The sequence below is a fragment of the Heteronotia binoei genome, chromosome 2 (genome assembly GCF_032191835.1).
Source record: "Heteronotia binoei isolate CCM8104 ecotype False Entrance Well chromosome 2, APGP_CSIRO_Hbin_v1, whole genome shotgun sequence".
NCBI classification, from domain to species: Eukaryota; Metazoa; Chordata; class Lepidosauria; order Squamata; family Gekkonidae; genus Heteronotia; species Heteronotia binoei.
In genome coordinates, this window is record NC_083224.1 from 2,402,000 (window position 1) to 2,415,312 (window position 13,313).

The window sequence follows — 13,313 nt, forward strand, 5'->3', positions numbered from 1 at the left end:
TCCACGCTTTGCCATGGAAGCTGACTGGGTGACTTTGGGTCAGGGTGGGACATGTTCTCAGCCTAACCTGCCTCATGGGATTGTTGTGAGGGTAAAATGGAGGAGGAGGAGGAGAAAAAAAAGAAGAAGGATTTATACCCCACCCTTCTCTCTGAATCAGCGTCTCAGAGCAGCATACAATCTCCTTTACTTCCCCCCCCCCAACAGACACCCTGTAAGCAATGTTCCCTCTAAGCTGCAGAGTCTTGTGAACAAAAGTTCTACTTTTTGAGCTACTGGCATTAAAAGTTGTGAGCTACTGCATAAATCATTGTGCTCTGGGATCATTCTTCCTGAAATAAGACAATAATGTGTGAGCTGGAGGCTAAAAATCTGTGAGCTAGCTCACACCATCTCAGTTTAGAGGGAACACTGCCTGTGAGTTGGGTGCGGCTGAGAGAGCTCTCCCAGAAGCTGCCCTTTCAAGGACAGCTCTGCAAGAGCTCTGGCTAACCCAAGGCCATTCCAGCAGGTGCAAGTGGAGGAGTGGGGAAATCAAACCCTGTTCTCCCAGATAAGAATCTGCACACTTAACCAGTTTGGTGTAGTGTAAGCTACTTTGAGTCTCTGTGGGGGAGGAGGGTGGGATGTAAATGAAGGAGGTGAATAAGCCCCAGCTGTGGGTGCTGCAGGTATGAGGTGACGGATGTGGGGCTGGAATATGGTCTGCAGCGACAACACCCAAGTCGAGCTAACGTCCAGAACATCCCTGGGTGTTTTTAATCTCCTGTGGTAAAGCAGCAGTACTGCAGTCTGAGCTTTCTGCTCACAACCTGAGTTCGATTCCAGCAGAAGCTGGTTCAGGTAGCCGGCTCGAGGTTGACTCAGCCTTCCATCCTTCCGAGGTCGGCCAAAGGAGTCCCCAGCTTGCTGGGGGGGAAGCGTAGATGACTGGGGAAGGCAATGGCAAACCACCCCGTAAAAAGCCTGCCCTGAAAACCTCGTGAAAGCAACGTCACCCCAGAGTCGGAAATGACTGGTGCTTGCACAGGGGACCTTTCCTTTTCCTTTCTTGTCCTGCATGCCAAAGGGCAGAGCAGAGGTGCTCGGTGAGCGCTCTGGCGTCTCTGTGTAGCTCCCTGTCCATCCTGCCATTTCCTTGGAAGTGTAGTGTTTGGGGGGAGTGATGAGTTACTCCGACTCCTTAGAGCAAGCCATTACGCCGGCTTCACAACACAATAATGGCCAGTCAGTGGACATATGGGCATATGAAGCTGCCTTATACTGAAACAGACCCTTGGTCCATCAAAGTCAGTCTTGTCTACTCAGACTGGCAGCGGCTCTTTCTCCAGGGTCTCCAGCTGAGGTTTTTCACACCTATTGGCCTGGACCCTTTTTTGGAGATGCCGGGGATTGAACCTGGGACCTGGGACCATTGAGCCACTGTCCCTTCCCCCATGAGCTTGTCGTCTGGAGCTCATTTGGAGAGATCCATATCTCTCTCTGGCCAGGGATTCTCCTCGGGAAGAGAAAGGGAACAAAAACTCCCTGGCTCTGTTGACCCAGAAATGAAATCTTTGGGGGCTGGCGCTGGGGAACAGGGGCATGAACTCTGCTCTGGGGTGGGGAGATGTTCGGGCACTTCTGGTTCAGTCCCTTCATGGCAGCAAGCCTATCTGCTCCCTGCTGCTTAAAATTCTCTGTGTTCCAAAGTCTTGCTGGTAAATGCAAGAAGAGCCTGTGTGAGCCAAGGCCTGGAAACAGAGCGGAGCCCTGACTCAGGTGGTTGCCTTTAACGCAAGTTCTGGAGGCCTCCCTTCAAGAAAGATGTGGTCAGAACGGAGCTGGTGCAGAGGAGAGAGAAGAGGATGCTCATATTTTTCTTAGAAATATGAAGCACAGGTCCATCAGTTGCTATTAGCCACAGTGTGTGTGTCTCTCTGTGTGTGTGTATATTTTGGCCACTGTGTGATACAGGGTGTTGGACTGGATGGGCCACTGTCCTGATCCAACAGGGCTTCTCTTATGTTGTTATGTGAAACAGAGTGTTGGACTGGAGGGGCCACTGGCCTGATCCAACATGGCTTCTCTTATCTTCTTATGTGACACAGAGTGTTGGACTGGAGGGGCCACTGGCCTGATCCAACAGGGCTTCTCTTATGTGACACAGAGTGTTGGACTGGATGGGCCACTGGCCTGATCCAACAGGGCTTCTCTTATGTTCTTATGTGACACAGAGTGTTGGACTGGATGGGCCACTGGCCTGATCCAACAGGGCTTCTCTTCTGTTCTTATGTGACACAGAGTGTTGGACTGGACGGGTCATTGGCCTGATCCAACAAGGCTTCTCTTATGTTCGTATGTGACACAGAGTGTTGGACTGGATGGGCCATTGGCCTGACCCAACATGGCTCCTCTTATGTGACACAGAGTGTTGGACTGGATGGGCCACTGGCCTGATACCACAGGGCTTCTCTTATGTTCTTATGTGACACAGAGTGTTGGACTGGAGGGGCCACTGGCCTGATCCCACAGGGCTTCTCTTATGTTCTTATGTGGCATAGAGTGTAGAACTGGAGGGGCCATTGGCCTGATCCAACATGGCTTCTCTTATGTTCTTATGTTCTCTTATGTTCTTATGTGACAGAGTGTTGGACTGGATGGACCATTGGCCTGATCCAACATGACATCTATTATGTTCTTATGTTCTCTTATGTTCTTATGTGACGCAGTGTGTTGGACTGGATGGACCATTGGCCTGATTCAACATGACTTCTCTTATGTTCTTATGTGACACAGTGTTGGACTGGATGGACCATTGGCCTGATGCAACATGGCTTCTCTTATGTTCTTTTGTTCTCTTATGTACTTATGTGACTCAGTGTGTTGGACTGGATGGACCATTGGCCTGATTCAACATGACTTCTCTTATGTTCTTATGTTCTTTTATGTTCTTATGTGACACAGAGTGTTGGACTGGATGGACCATTGGCCTGATCAAACATGGCTTTTTTTGTTATGTTCTTATGTCTGGGGCAGTGATGCTCTGTATTCTTGGTGCTTTGGGGGGGGGGGCAAAGTGGAAGGGCTTCTAGCCCCACTTGTGAACCTCCTGATGACACCTGGTTTTTTTTTGCCACTGTGTGACACAGAGTGTTGGACTGGATGGGCCATTGGCTTGTTCTAACATGGGTTCTCTTATGTTCTTATGTTTGGGGCAGTGATGGTCTTTATTCTTGGTGCTTGGGGGGAGCACAGTGGGAGGGCTTCTAGTGTCCTGGCCCCACTGATGGACCTCCTGATGACACCTGGTTTTTTTGGCCACTGTGTGACACAGAGTCTTGGACTGAATGAGCCACTGGCCTGATCCAACAGGGCTTCTCTGGTGTTCTCATGTTCTCGTTTCTCCCCACAGCCATCATTGAGAACATGGCCGAGTTCCGGCCAGAGATGTGCTCTGACGCTGCTCAACAAGGGCTGATGCAGTGGCTGCTCAAGCGGCTGAAGGTAAGAGCCTGGGGCCTGCTCTCTGAGGGCTGCAGGGAGGGAACTGTCACAGAAGGAGGAAGGGAACAGATATGAACTGAGAGCCAGTTTGGTGTAGTGGTGAAGTGCGCGGACTCTTATCTGGGAGAATGGGGTTTGATCCCCCACTCCTCCACTTGCAGCTGCTGGAATGGCCTTGGGTCAGCCAGAGCTCTGGTAGGAGTTGTCCTTGAAAGCGCAGCTTCTGGGAGAACACTCTCAGCCCCACCCACCTCACAGGGTGTCTGTTATGGGGGGAGAAGATATAGGAGATTGTAAGCCACTCTGAGTCTCTGCTTCAGAGAGAAGGACAGGGTATAAACCTGCAGTCTTCTTATCTGGGAGAACCAGGTTTGATTCCCCCACTCCTACACTTCCACCTGCTGGAATGGCCTTGGGTCAGCCATAGCTCTCTTATCTGGGAGAACCGGGTTTGATTCCCCACTCCTCCACTTGCAGCTGCTGGAATGGCCTTGGGTCAGCCATAGCTCCCTTATCTGGGAGAACCAGGTTTGATTCCCCACTCCTCCACTTGCAGCTGCTGGAATGGCCCTGGGTCAGCCATAGCTCCCTTATCTGGGAGAACCAGGTTTGATTCCCCACTCCTCCACTTGCAGCTGCTGGAATGCCCTTGGGTCAGCCAGAGCTCCCTTATCTGGGAGAACCAGGTTTGATTCCCCACTCCTCCACTTCCACCTGCTGGAAGGGCCTTGGGTCAGCCAGAGCTCTCTTATCTGGGAGAACCAGGTTTGATTCCCCATTCCTCCACTTGCAACTGCTGGAATGGCCTTGGGTCAGCCAGAGCTCCCTTATTTGGGAGAACCGGGTTTGATTCCCCACTCCTTCACTTACACCTGCTGGAATGGCCTTGGGTCAGCCAGAGCTCTGGTAGGAGTTGTCCTTGAAAGCGCAGCTTCTGGGAGAACTCTCTCAGCCCCACCCACCTCACAGGGTGTCTGTTATGGGGGGAGAAGATATAGGAGATTGTATGTTACTCTGAGTCTCTGCTTCAGAGAGAAGGGCGGGGTATAAACCTGCAGTCTTCTTCTTCCCCACTCATCCACTTGCAGCTGCTGGAATGCCCTTGGGTCAGCCAGAGCTCTCTTATCTGTGAGAACTGGGTTTGATTCCCCATTCCTCCACTTGCAGCTGCTGGAATGGCCTTGGGTCAGCCAGAGCTCTCTTATCTGGGAGAACCGGGTTTGATTCCCCACTCCTCCACTTCCACCTGCTGGAATGGCCTTGGGTCAGCCATAGCTCCCTTATCTGGGAGAACTGGGTTTGATTCCCCACTCCTCCACTTGCAGCTGCTGGAATGACCTTGGGTCAACCAGAGCTCTGGCAGAGGTTGTCCTTGAAAGATCAGCTGCTGTGAGAGCCCTCTCAGCCCCACCCACCTCACAGGGTGTCTGTTGTGGGGGAGGAAGGGAAAGGAGATTGTGACCGCTCTGAGATTCACAGTGAAGAGCGGGATATAAATCCAATATCTTCGTCTTCTTCATCTTCATCTATACTCTGAACCTCAGAGTCTCAGAGCGGTCACAATCTTTTACCTCCCCCCCTCAAACAGACACCCTGTGAGGTGGGTGGGAGAGAGCTCTGGTAGAAGCTGCCCTTTCCAGGACAACTCTTACAAGAGCTATGGCTAACCCAAGGCCATTCCAGCAGCTGCAAGTGGAGGAGTGGGGAATCAAACCCAGTTCTCCCTGATAAGAGTCAGGGGAGGGCCTCAGCCTCTCTGCTTTGTTTGTTTGGCCCTCTGGGGCAACCGGCTGTCTGCTGGACTGGATGGGCCCAGCCAGAAGTGTTCTTATGTTTGGTTTCCAAGGGCACGCAGTGGAGGATCCGGCAAGGCTCGGCTGTGCCGTTTCCATCACGGTGATTCAGTGTGAGATTGTTTTTCATGCATTTGCAACTTCTTGTTGCCTTAGCAGCTGCCTCGAGTCCCGGGAGGTAAGGCAAGGTATCAATATTGTCTTGCCGCCACCACATTGAGCTGAACAACGGCAATCTCTGCACCTGGCGCAAGCGCCCCGCCTGACTCCTGACCGCAGCTGAGTTGCAAAGGAATCTTCCAGTAACTGCCTGGGTCTGCAGGTGCCTACGAGGCAACCTCTCGTGTTTATTAGCAAAAAGCAGCCTGCCATCGCTGGCTGCAGGGGATCACGTCACGATGCCCTGTTTTAAACATGCATGCACACACACACACACCACTCATCTGATTTTATTCTAAGCCGGTCTAAGCATAGAAAAAAGATGCAATCACGGTTCCCCCCCCCCCCCTCCCAAAAGCGCTAGAACTTCAAGGCAGAAAACGAAGCTGGTTGGTGGTCGGTTCAGGGTGAACAAAAGGAAATACTTCTTGACCCAGGAAGTGATTAAAATGCAGCGTTTGCTGCCAGAGGGTGTCGTGAGGACCACAGGAATAAAGTGCTTGAAAAGGGGATTAGGTACATTCATGCAGGGCTCTTGTGATGTTCTCATGAAGGCCTCAGCCTCTCTGCCCTGTTGTTGGCCCTCCAGAGGAATTGGCTGGCCGCTGTGTGAGACAGGATACTGGACTAGATGGACCCTCACTAGTCTCACCCAGCAGGGCTCTTCTGATGTCCTTATAAAGGTCTCAGCCTCTCTGCCCTGTTGCTGGCCTTCCAGAGGAACTGGTTGGCCACTGTGTGAGACAGGAGGCTGACCTAGATGGACCCTCACTAGCAGGGCTCTTCTTATGTTGGCCCTTGCCTCTCTGCCCTGTTGTTGGCCCTCCAGAGGAACTGGTTGACCCCTGTGTGAGACAGGAGGGTTTACTAGATGGACCCTCACTGGTCTGACCCAGCAGGGCTCTTCTGATGTTCTTTTCTGTCCAGTGTCGGTGTAAGAGTCATACCCTTGGAGCCCAACAGGTGCTTCTCAGTCTTTGATACTCTTTCGTGCTTCTTGTTCCCCCACAGGCCAAGATGCCTTTTGATGCCAACAAACTCTACTGCAGTGAAGTGCTGGCGATTCTCCTGCAGAACAAGGATGGTGAGCTGCATCCCCCCACCCCCGGCTTTGAGGAGCTGCCTTCTTGGCTTTCCTTGGGGCGGCCTCTGTGCTCATTCATGTCCTCTTCTTTCCTCTCTGCCTGTCTTTTGCCTTTGGCTTCCTCTGGCTCTTACTTGCAAGCTTGCGCTCTCTCTCTCTCTCTGTCTCTCTCTCTCTCTCTGTCTCTCTCTCACTCGCTCTCTGTCTCGCTCTCTCTTTCTCTGTCTCTTTTATAATAATAATAATTTTTAATTTGTATCACGCCCTCCCCGCCGAAGCAGGCTCAGGGCGGCTTACCTAACATAACATAATATAAATACAATATTTCCAATATTCAAATAATAAACAAACAAATTACCCCGTTAAAACCGAAACATCAATAAAACAAATTTAAAACACAGATCAATTTGGTGCTACAAATATAACATAGCTTGCATAGAGGTGGAATACTACTTCCACATTAAAAAGCCAGCTGGAAGAGGACGGTCTTACAGGCCCGGTGGAACTGGTTAAGGTTCCGCAAGGCCCGCACCTCCTCTGGCAGCTGGTTCTACCAACGGGGTGCTGTAACCGAGAAGGCCCTCTCTCCTGTTGTTTTCAATTTGACCTCCTTTGGCCCAGGGATGGTCAGCAGATTTTGGGAGCTAGATCGAAGCACTCTTGGGGGAACATATGGGGAGAGATGGTCCCTAAGGTAGGCAGGTCCTCGGCCATATAGGGCTTTAAAGGTAGTAACCAGCAACTTGTACCGGATCCGGTACAAAATTGGCAGCCAATGCAGTTCCCGCAGCCCAGGCCGTATGTGCTCCCACTTCGGGAGCCCCATTAACAGTCTGGCTGCTGCATTCTGCACTAGCTGCAGTTTCCGGGTTCGGCACAGGGGCAGCCCCATGTAGAGGGCATTACAGCAGTCTAACCTCGAGGTGACCGTTGCATGGATCACTGTTGACAGGTCATCGCGCTCCAGGAAGGGAGCCAACTGCCACTGTCTCTTTTCTCTATCTCTGTCTCTTTTCTCTGTCTCTCTCTCACACTCGCTCTCTGTCTCGCTCTCAAGTCTCTCTCTCTCTCGCTCTCTGTCTCTTCTCTCTCTCTGTCTCTCTCTCATTCTCTCTCTGTCTCGCTCTCTCTGTCTCTCTTTCTCTCTGTCTCTGTCTCTTTGTCTCTCTCTGTCTCTCTCTCTCTCGCTCTCTCTTTCTCTGTCTCTTTTCTCTCTCTCTGTCTCTCTCTCATTCGCTCTCTGTCTCTCTCTCATTCGCTCTCTGTCTCTTTCTCTCTGTCTCTTTGTCTCGCTCTCTCTCTCTCTTTCTCTCTCTCTCTCTTTCTCTCTCTGTCTCTGTCTCTCACTCTCTCTCTGTCTCTCTCGTGCTGCGGCTTCTGTACTCTGTCAAGCTGTATTGATTTTGCTTGCTGATATACCCGTGTTAGATGGCTGTAAAATCTGACAGTTGGCTTCATTTTTTTCTCTCTCTCTCCCCGTCTTCCCCCCTCGCCGTCTTTCCTGTAGACAACAGGGAATTGCTTGGGGAACTGGATGGAATCGATGTGCTGCTTCAGCAGTTGTCGGTGAGTGATTCCCTGCCCTCTCGGCCGCCACGGGGAGCACCACAGCTGGGCGGGGCAGTTGCACACGGAGCTGAGATGGGGCGAGGGAGGTGGGTGCCAAATTGGGTGTCTGTCTGTGGGAAGAGAGGGCCAATGGGAATGCGGCATTCTTGGCCTGTGTGCATGGTGCTAGTGGGGATCCTGTTTGCTGGCCTCGAGCGTCTCTCCAAGTGTCTTAGGGAGGAGGGGGCCTTCGGAGGCACCCCTTGGGTTGCAGTGGCCCTCCAGATCCTACTGTCCACCCCACCCTGCCCCACACTGTCTGGCCACCCCTGGACTTGCCTGGGTTCACCCCCAGCTTTCCTTTTCAGAATATGAACATACAATAGGAACAGCAGTTGGGGGCCATAATTGGGACACTGGCAGCCTCCTGGGTGCAGAAGGAAGGGGAGAGACTTAGGCCAGGGTCACGGTAGATAGAGAAGGAACATAAGAACATAAGAGAAGCCATGTTGGATCAGGCCAGTGGCCCATCCAGTCCAACACTCCGTGTCACATAAGAACATAAGAGAAGCCCTGTTGGATCAGGCCAGTGGCCCCTCCAGTCCAACACTCTGTGTCACATAAGAACATAAGAGAAGCCCTGTTGGATCAGGCCAATGGCCCCTCCAGTCCAACACTCTGTGTCACATAAGAACATAAGAGAAGCCCTGTTGGATCAGGCCAGTGGCCCCTCCAGTCCAACACTCTGTGTCACATAAGAACATAAGAGAAGCCCTGTTGGATCAGGCCAGTGGCCCATCCAGTCCAACACTCCGTGTCACATAAGAACATAAGAGAAGCCCTGTTGGATCAGGCCAGTGGCCCATCCAGTTCAACACTCTGTGTCACATAAGAACATAAGAGAAGCCCTGTTGGATCAGGCCAATGGCCCCTCCAGTCCAACACTCTGTCACATAAGAACGTAAGAGAAGCCCTATTGGATCAGGCCAGTGACCCATCCAGTCCAACACTCTGTGTCACATAAGAACAGAAGAGAAGCCACGTTGGATCAGGCCAGTGGCCCCTCCAGTCCAACACTCTGTGTCACACATAAGAACAGAAGAGAAGCCCTGTTGGATCAGGCCAGTGGCCCATCCAGTCCAACACTCTGTGTCACATAAGAACATAAGAGAAGCCCTGTTGGATCAGGCCAGTGGCCCATCCAGTCCAACACTCTGTGTCACATAAGAACATAAGAGAAGCCCTGTTGGATCAGGCCAATGGCCCCTCCAGTCCATCATTCTGTGTCACATAAGAACATAAGTGAAGCCCTGTTGGATCTGGCCAGTGGCCCCTCCAGTCCAACACTCTGCGTCACATAAGAGAAGGCCTGTTGCATCAGGCCAGTGGCCCCTTCAGTCCAACACTCTGCGTCACATAAGAACATAAGAGAAGCCATGTTGGATCAGGCCAGTGGCCCCTCCAGTCCAACACTCTGCGTCACATAAGAACATAAGAGAAGCCCTGTTGGATCAGGCCAATGGCCCCTCCAGTCCATCATTCTGTGTCACATAAGAACATAAGTGAAGCCCTGTTGGATCTGGCCAGTGGCCCCTCCAGTCCAACACTCTGTGTCACATAAGAACATAAGAGAAGCCCTGTTGGATCAGGCCAATGGCCCCTCCAGTCCAACACTCTGTGTCACATAAGAACATAAGAGAAGCCCTGTGGGATCTGGCCAGTGGCCCCTCCAGTCCAACACTCCGTGTCACATAAGAACATAAGAGAAGCCCTGTTGGATCAGGCCAGTGGCCCCTCCAGTCCAACACTCTGTGTCACATAAGAGAAGCCCTGTTGGATCAGGCCAGTGGCCCCTCCAATCCAACACTCTGTGTCACATAAGAACATAAGAGAAGCCCTGTTGGATCAGGCCAGTGGCCCCTCCAGTCCAACACTCTGTATCACATAAGAGAAGCCCTGTTGGATCAGGCCAGTGGCCCCTCCAGTCCAACACTCTGTGTCACATAAGAGAAGCCCTGTTGGATCAGGCCAGTGGCCCCTCCAGTCCAACACTCTGTGTCACATAAGAACATAAGAGAAGCCCTGTTGGATCAGGCCAGTGGCCCCTCCAGTCCAACACTCTGTGTCACATAAGAACATAAAAGAAGCCCTGTTGGATCAGGCCAGTGGCCCCTCCAGTCCAACACTCTGTATCACATAAGAGAAGCCCTGTTGGATCAGGCCAGTGGCCCCTCCAGTCCAACACTCTGTGTCACATAAGAACATAAGAGAAGCCCTGTTGGATCAGGCCAATGGTCCGTCCAGTCCAACACTCTGTATTACACAAAGGCCAAACAAACAAGTGCCGTCAGGAGGTCCATCAGTGGGGCCAGGACACTAGAAGTCCTCCCGCTGTTGCCTCCCCAAGCACCAAGAATACAGAGCATCGCAGCCCCAGACAGAGAGTTCCAACAATACACTGTGGCTTATAGCTACTGATGGACCTCTACTCCAGATGTTTCGCCAATCCCATCTTGAGGCTGTCTATGCTTGCAACCGCCACCACCTCCTGTGGCAGTGAATTCCACATGTTAATCACCCTTTGGATGAAGAAGGACTTCCTTTTAACAGTTTTAACCCGACTGCTCAACAATTTCATTGAATGCCCACGAGTTCTTGTATTATGTGAAAAGGAGAAAAGTACTTCTTTCTCTGTGTAAACATAATTTTATTGACAACATATGGTAACCATATCCATTAATACCTTCTTTTTATCTATCCCATATGCTATTTTCTAGTCCCCACTCCCCCCGTTACTTGACTCCCGCCGAAGTTGTATACTTCAAATACTAACATTTAAAGGTACCCTTAAACCATAAGAACCTATATTCATATTCTACTTTTTTCTAGTACTTGATCATTATAAAAATGGTCCAATAGCCTTTTATATTCCATTCTTCTTCTACATAACATCTAAACTTTTTCCACTCCTTTTCATACACTTCCAAATCATAGTCTCTTAAGATTCTTGTTAGTTTGTCGATCTCACTCCATGTTATAACTTTTACAATCCAATCCCATTTTTCTGGTGTTTTTTCTTGCTTCCATAACTGCGCATACAATGTCCTAGCCGCTGAAAGCAAGTACCAGATCAAAGTTCTATCTTCTTTTGGAAATTTTCCCATTTGTAATCCCAATAAAAAAGTCTCTACTACTTTCTTGAATTCATATCCCAAGATCTTTGAAACTTCTTTCTCTACCTTCTCTGTCCTGTGCATAATCTTGTAAACCACTATCATGTCACCCTGCAGTCGACGTTTCTCCCAGCTAAAGTGCCAGGAGCATTTTAACTAGCGGGAGATGGACGGGTTCCATCAGGGAAGCCCTGCGAGCCCTCCGTTCGCAAGACTTCATAGAATCATAGAGTTGGAAGGGACCTCTAGGGTCATCTAGTCCAACCCCCTACACAATGCAGAGAACTCACAAGCCCCTCCCCCTCAATCCACAGGACCCTCATTGCTGTCAGAGGGCCATCAAGCCTCTGTTGAAAAACCTCCCAGGAAGGAGAGCCCAGTTAAAGCATAGAATCCTAGAGCTGGAAGGGACCTCCAGGGTCATCTAGTCCAACCCCCTGCACAATGCAGGGAACTCACAAACCCCTCCCCCTCAATCCACTGGACCCTCATTGCTGTCAGAGGGCCATGCAACCTCTCTTGAAACACCTCCCAGGAAGAAGAAGAAGAAGAAGAAGAAGATATTGGATTTATATCCCGCCCTCCACTCCGAAGAGTCTCAGAGCGGCTCACAATCTCCTTTATCTTCCTCCCCCACAACAGACACCCTGTGAGGTGGGTGGGGCTGGAGAGGGCTCTCACAGCAGCTGCCCTTTCAAGGACAACCTCTGCCAGAGCTATGGCTGACCCAAGGCCATTCCAGCAGGTGCAAGTGGAGGAGTGGGGAATCAAACCCGGTTCTCCCAGATAAGAGTCCGCACACTTAACCACTACACCAAACTGGCTCTCTGGAGAGCCCAGTTAAAGCATAGAATCCTAGAGTTGGAAGGGACCTCCAGGGTCATCTAGTCCAAACCCCTGCACAATGCAGGGAACTCACAAACCCCTCCCCCTCAATCCACTGGACCCTCATTGCTGTCAGAGGGCCATGCAACCTCTCTTGAAACACCTCCCAGGAAGGAGAGCCCAGTTAAAGCATAGAATCCTAGAGTCGGAAGGGACCTCCGGGGTCATCTAATCCAACCCCTGCACAATGCAGGGAATTCACAAGCCCCTCCCCCTCAATCCACAGGACCCTCATTGCTGTCAGAGGGTCATCCAGCCTCTGTTGAAAAACCTCCCAGGAAGGAGAGCCCAGTTAAAGCACAGAATCCTAGAGCTGGAAGGGACCTCTAGAGTCATCTAGTCCAACCCCTGCATAATGCAGGGAACTCACAAGCCCCTCCCCCTCACTCCACAGGACTATCATTGCTGTCAGAGGGCCATCCAGCCTCTGTTGAAACACCTCCCAGGAAGGAGAGCCCAGTTAAAGCATAGAATCCTCGAGTCGGAAGGGACCTCCGGGGTCATCTAATCCAACCCCTGCACAATGCAGGAAACTCACAAACACCTCCCCCTAAATTCACAGGACCCTCATTGCTGTCAGAGGGTCATCCAGCCTCTGTTGAAAAACCTCCCAGGAAGGAGAGCCCAGTTAAAGCACAGAATCCTAGAGGTGGAAGGGACCTCCAGGGTCCTCTAGTCCAACCCCCTGCACAATGAAAGAAACTCACAAATATGTCCCCCTAAGTTCACAGGATCTTCATTGCTGGCAGATGGCCATCTAGCCTCTGTTTAAAACCTCCCAGGAAGGAGAGCCCAGTTAAAGCACAGAATCCTAGAGCTGGAAGGGACCTCCAGGGTCATCTAGTCCAACCCCTGCATAATGCAGGGAACTCACAAGCCCCTCCCCCTCACTCCACAGGACTATCATTGCTGTCAGAGGGCCATCCAGCCTCTGTTGAAACACCTCCCAGGAAGGAGAGCCCAGTTAAAGCATAGAATCCTCGAGTCGGAAGGGACCTCCGGGGTCATTTAATCCAACCCCTGCACAATGCAGGAAACTCACAAACACCTCCCCCTAAATTCACAGGACCCTCATTGCTGTCAGAGGGTCATCCAGCCTCTGTTGAAAAACCTCCAATGAAGCAGAGCCCAGTTCTTAAAGCATAGAATCCTAGAGGTGGAAGGGACCTCCAGGGTCATCTAGTC

General features: G+C 51.2%; 1 protein-coding gene across 1 annotated transcript in view; it reads left to right on the forward strand.

The window, feature by feature from the left end:
• The window catches only part of CTNNBL1 (catenin beta like 1), a 220,157-nt gene that overhangs the window by 89,487 nt on the left and 117,357 nt on the right, over positions 1 to 13,313 (forward strand). Inside the window, exons 7-9 of the mRNA XM_060263887.1 lie at positions 3,395 to 3,486; positions 6,450 to 6,522; positions 8,030 to 8,088. Coding sequence (XP_060119870.1) covers positions 3,395 to 3,486; positions 6,450 to 6,522; positions 8,030 to 8,088 — 224 coding nt within the window. The remainder of the gene's footprint in view (positions 1 to 3,394; positions 3,487 to 6,449; positions 6,523 to 8,029; positions 8,089 to 13,313) is intronic.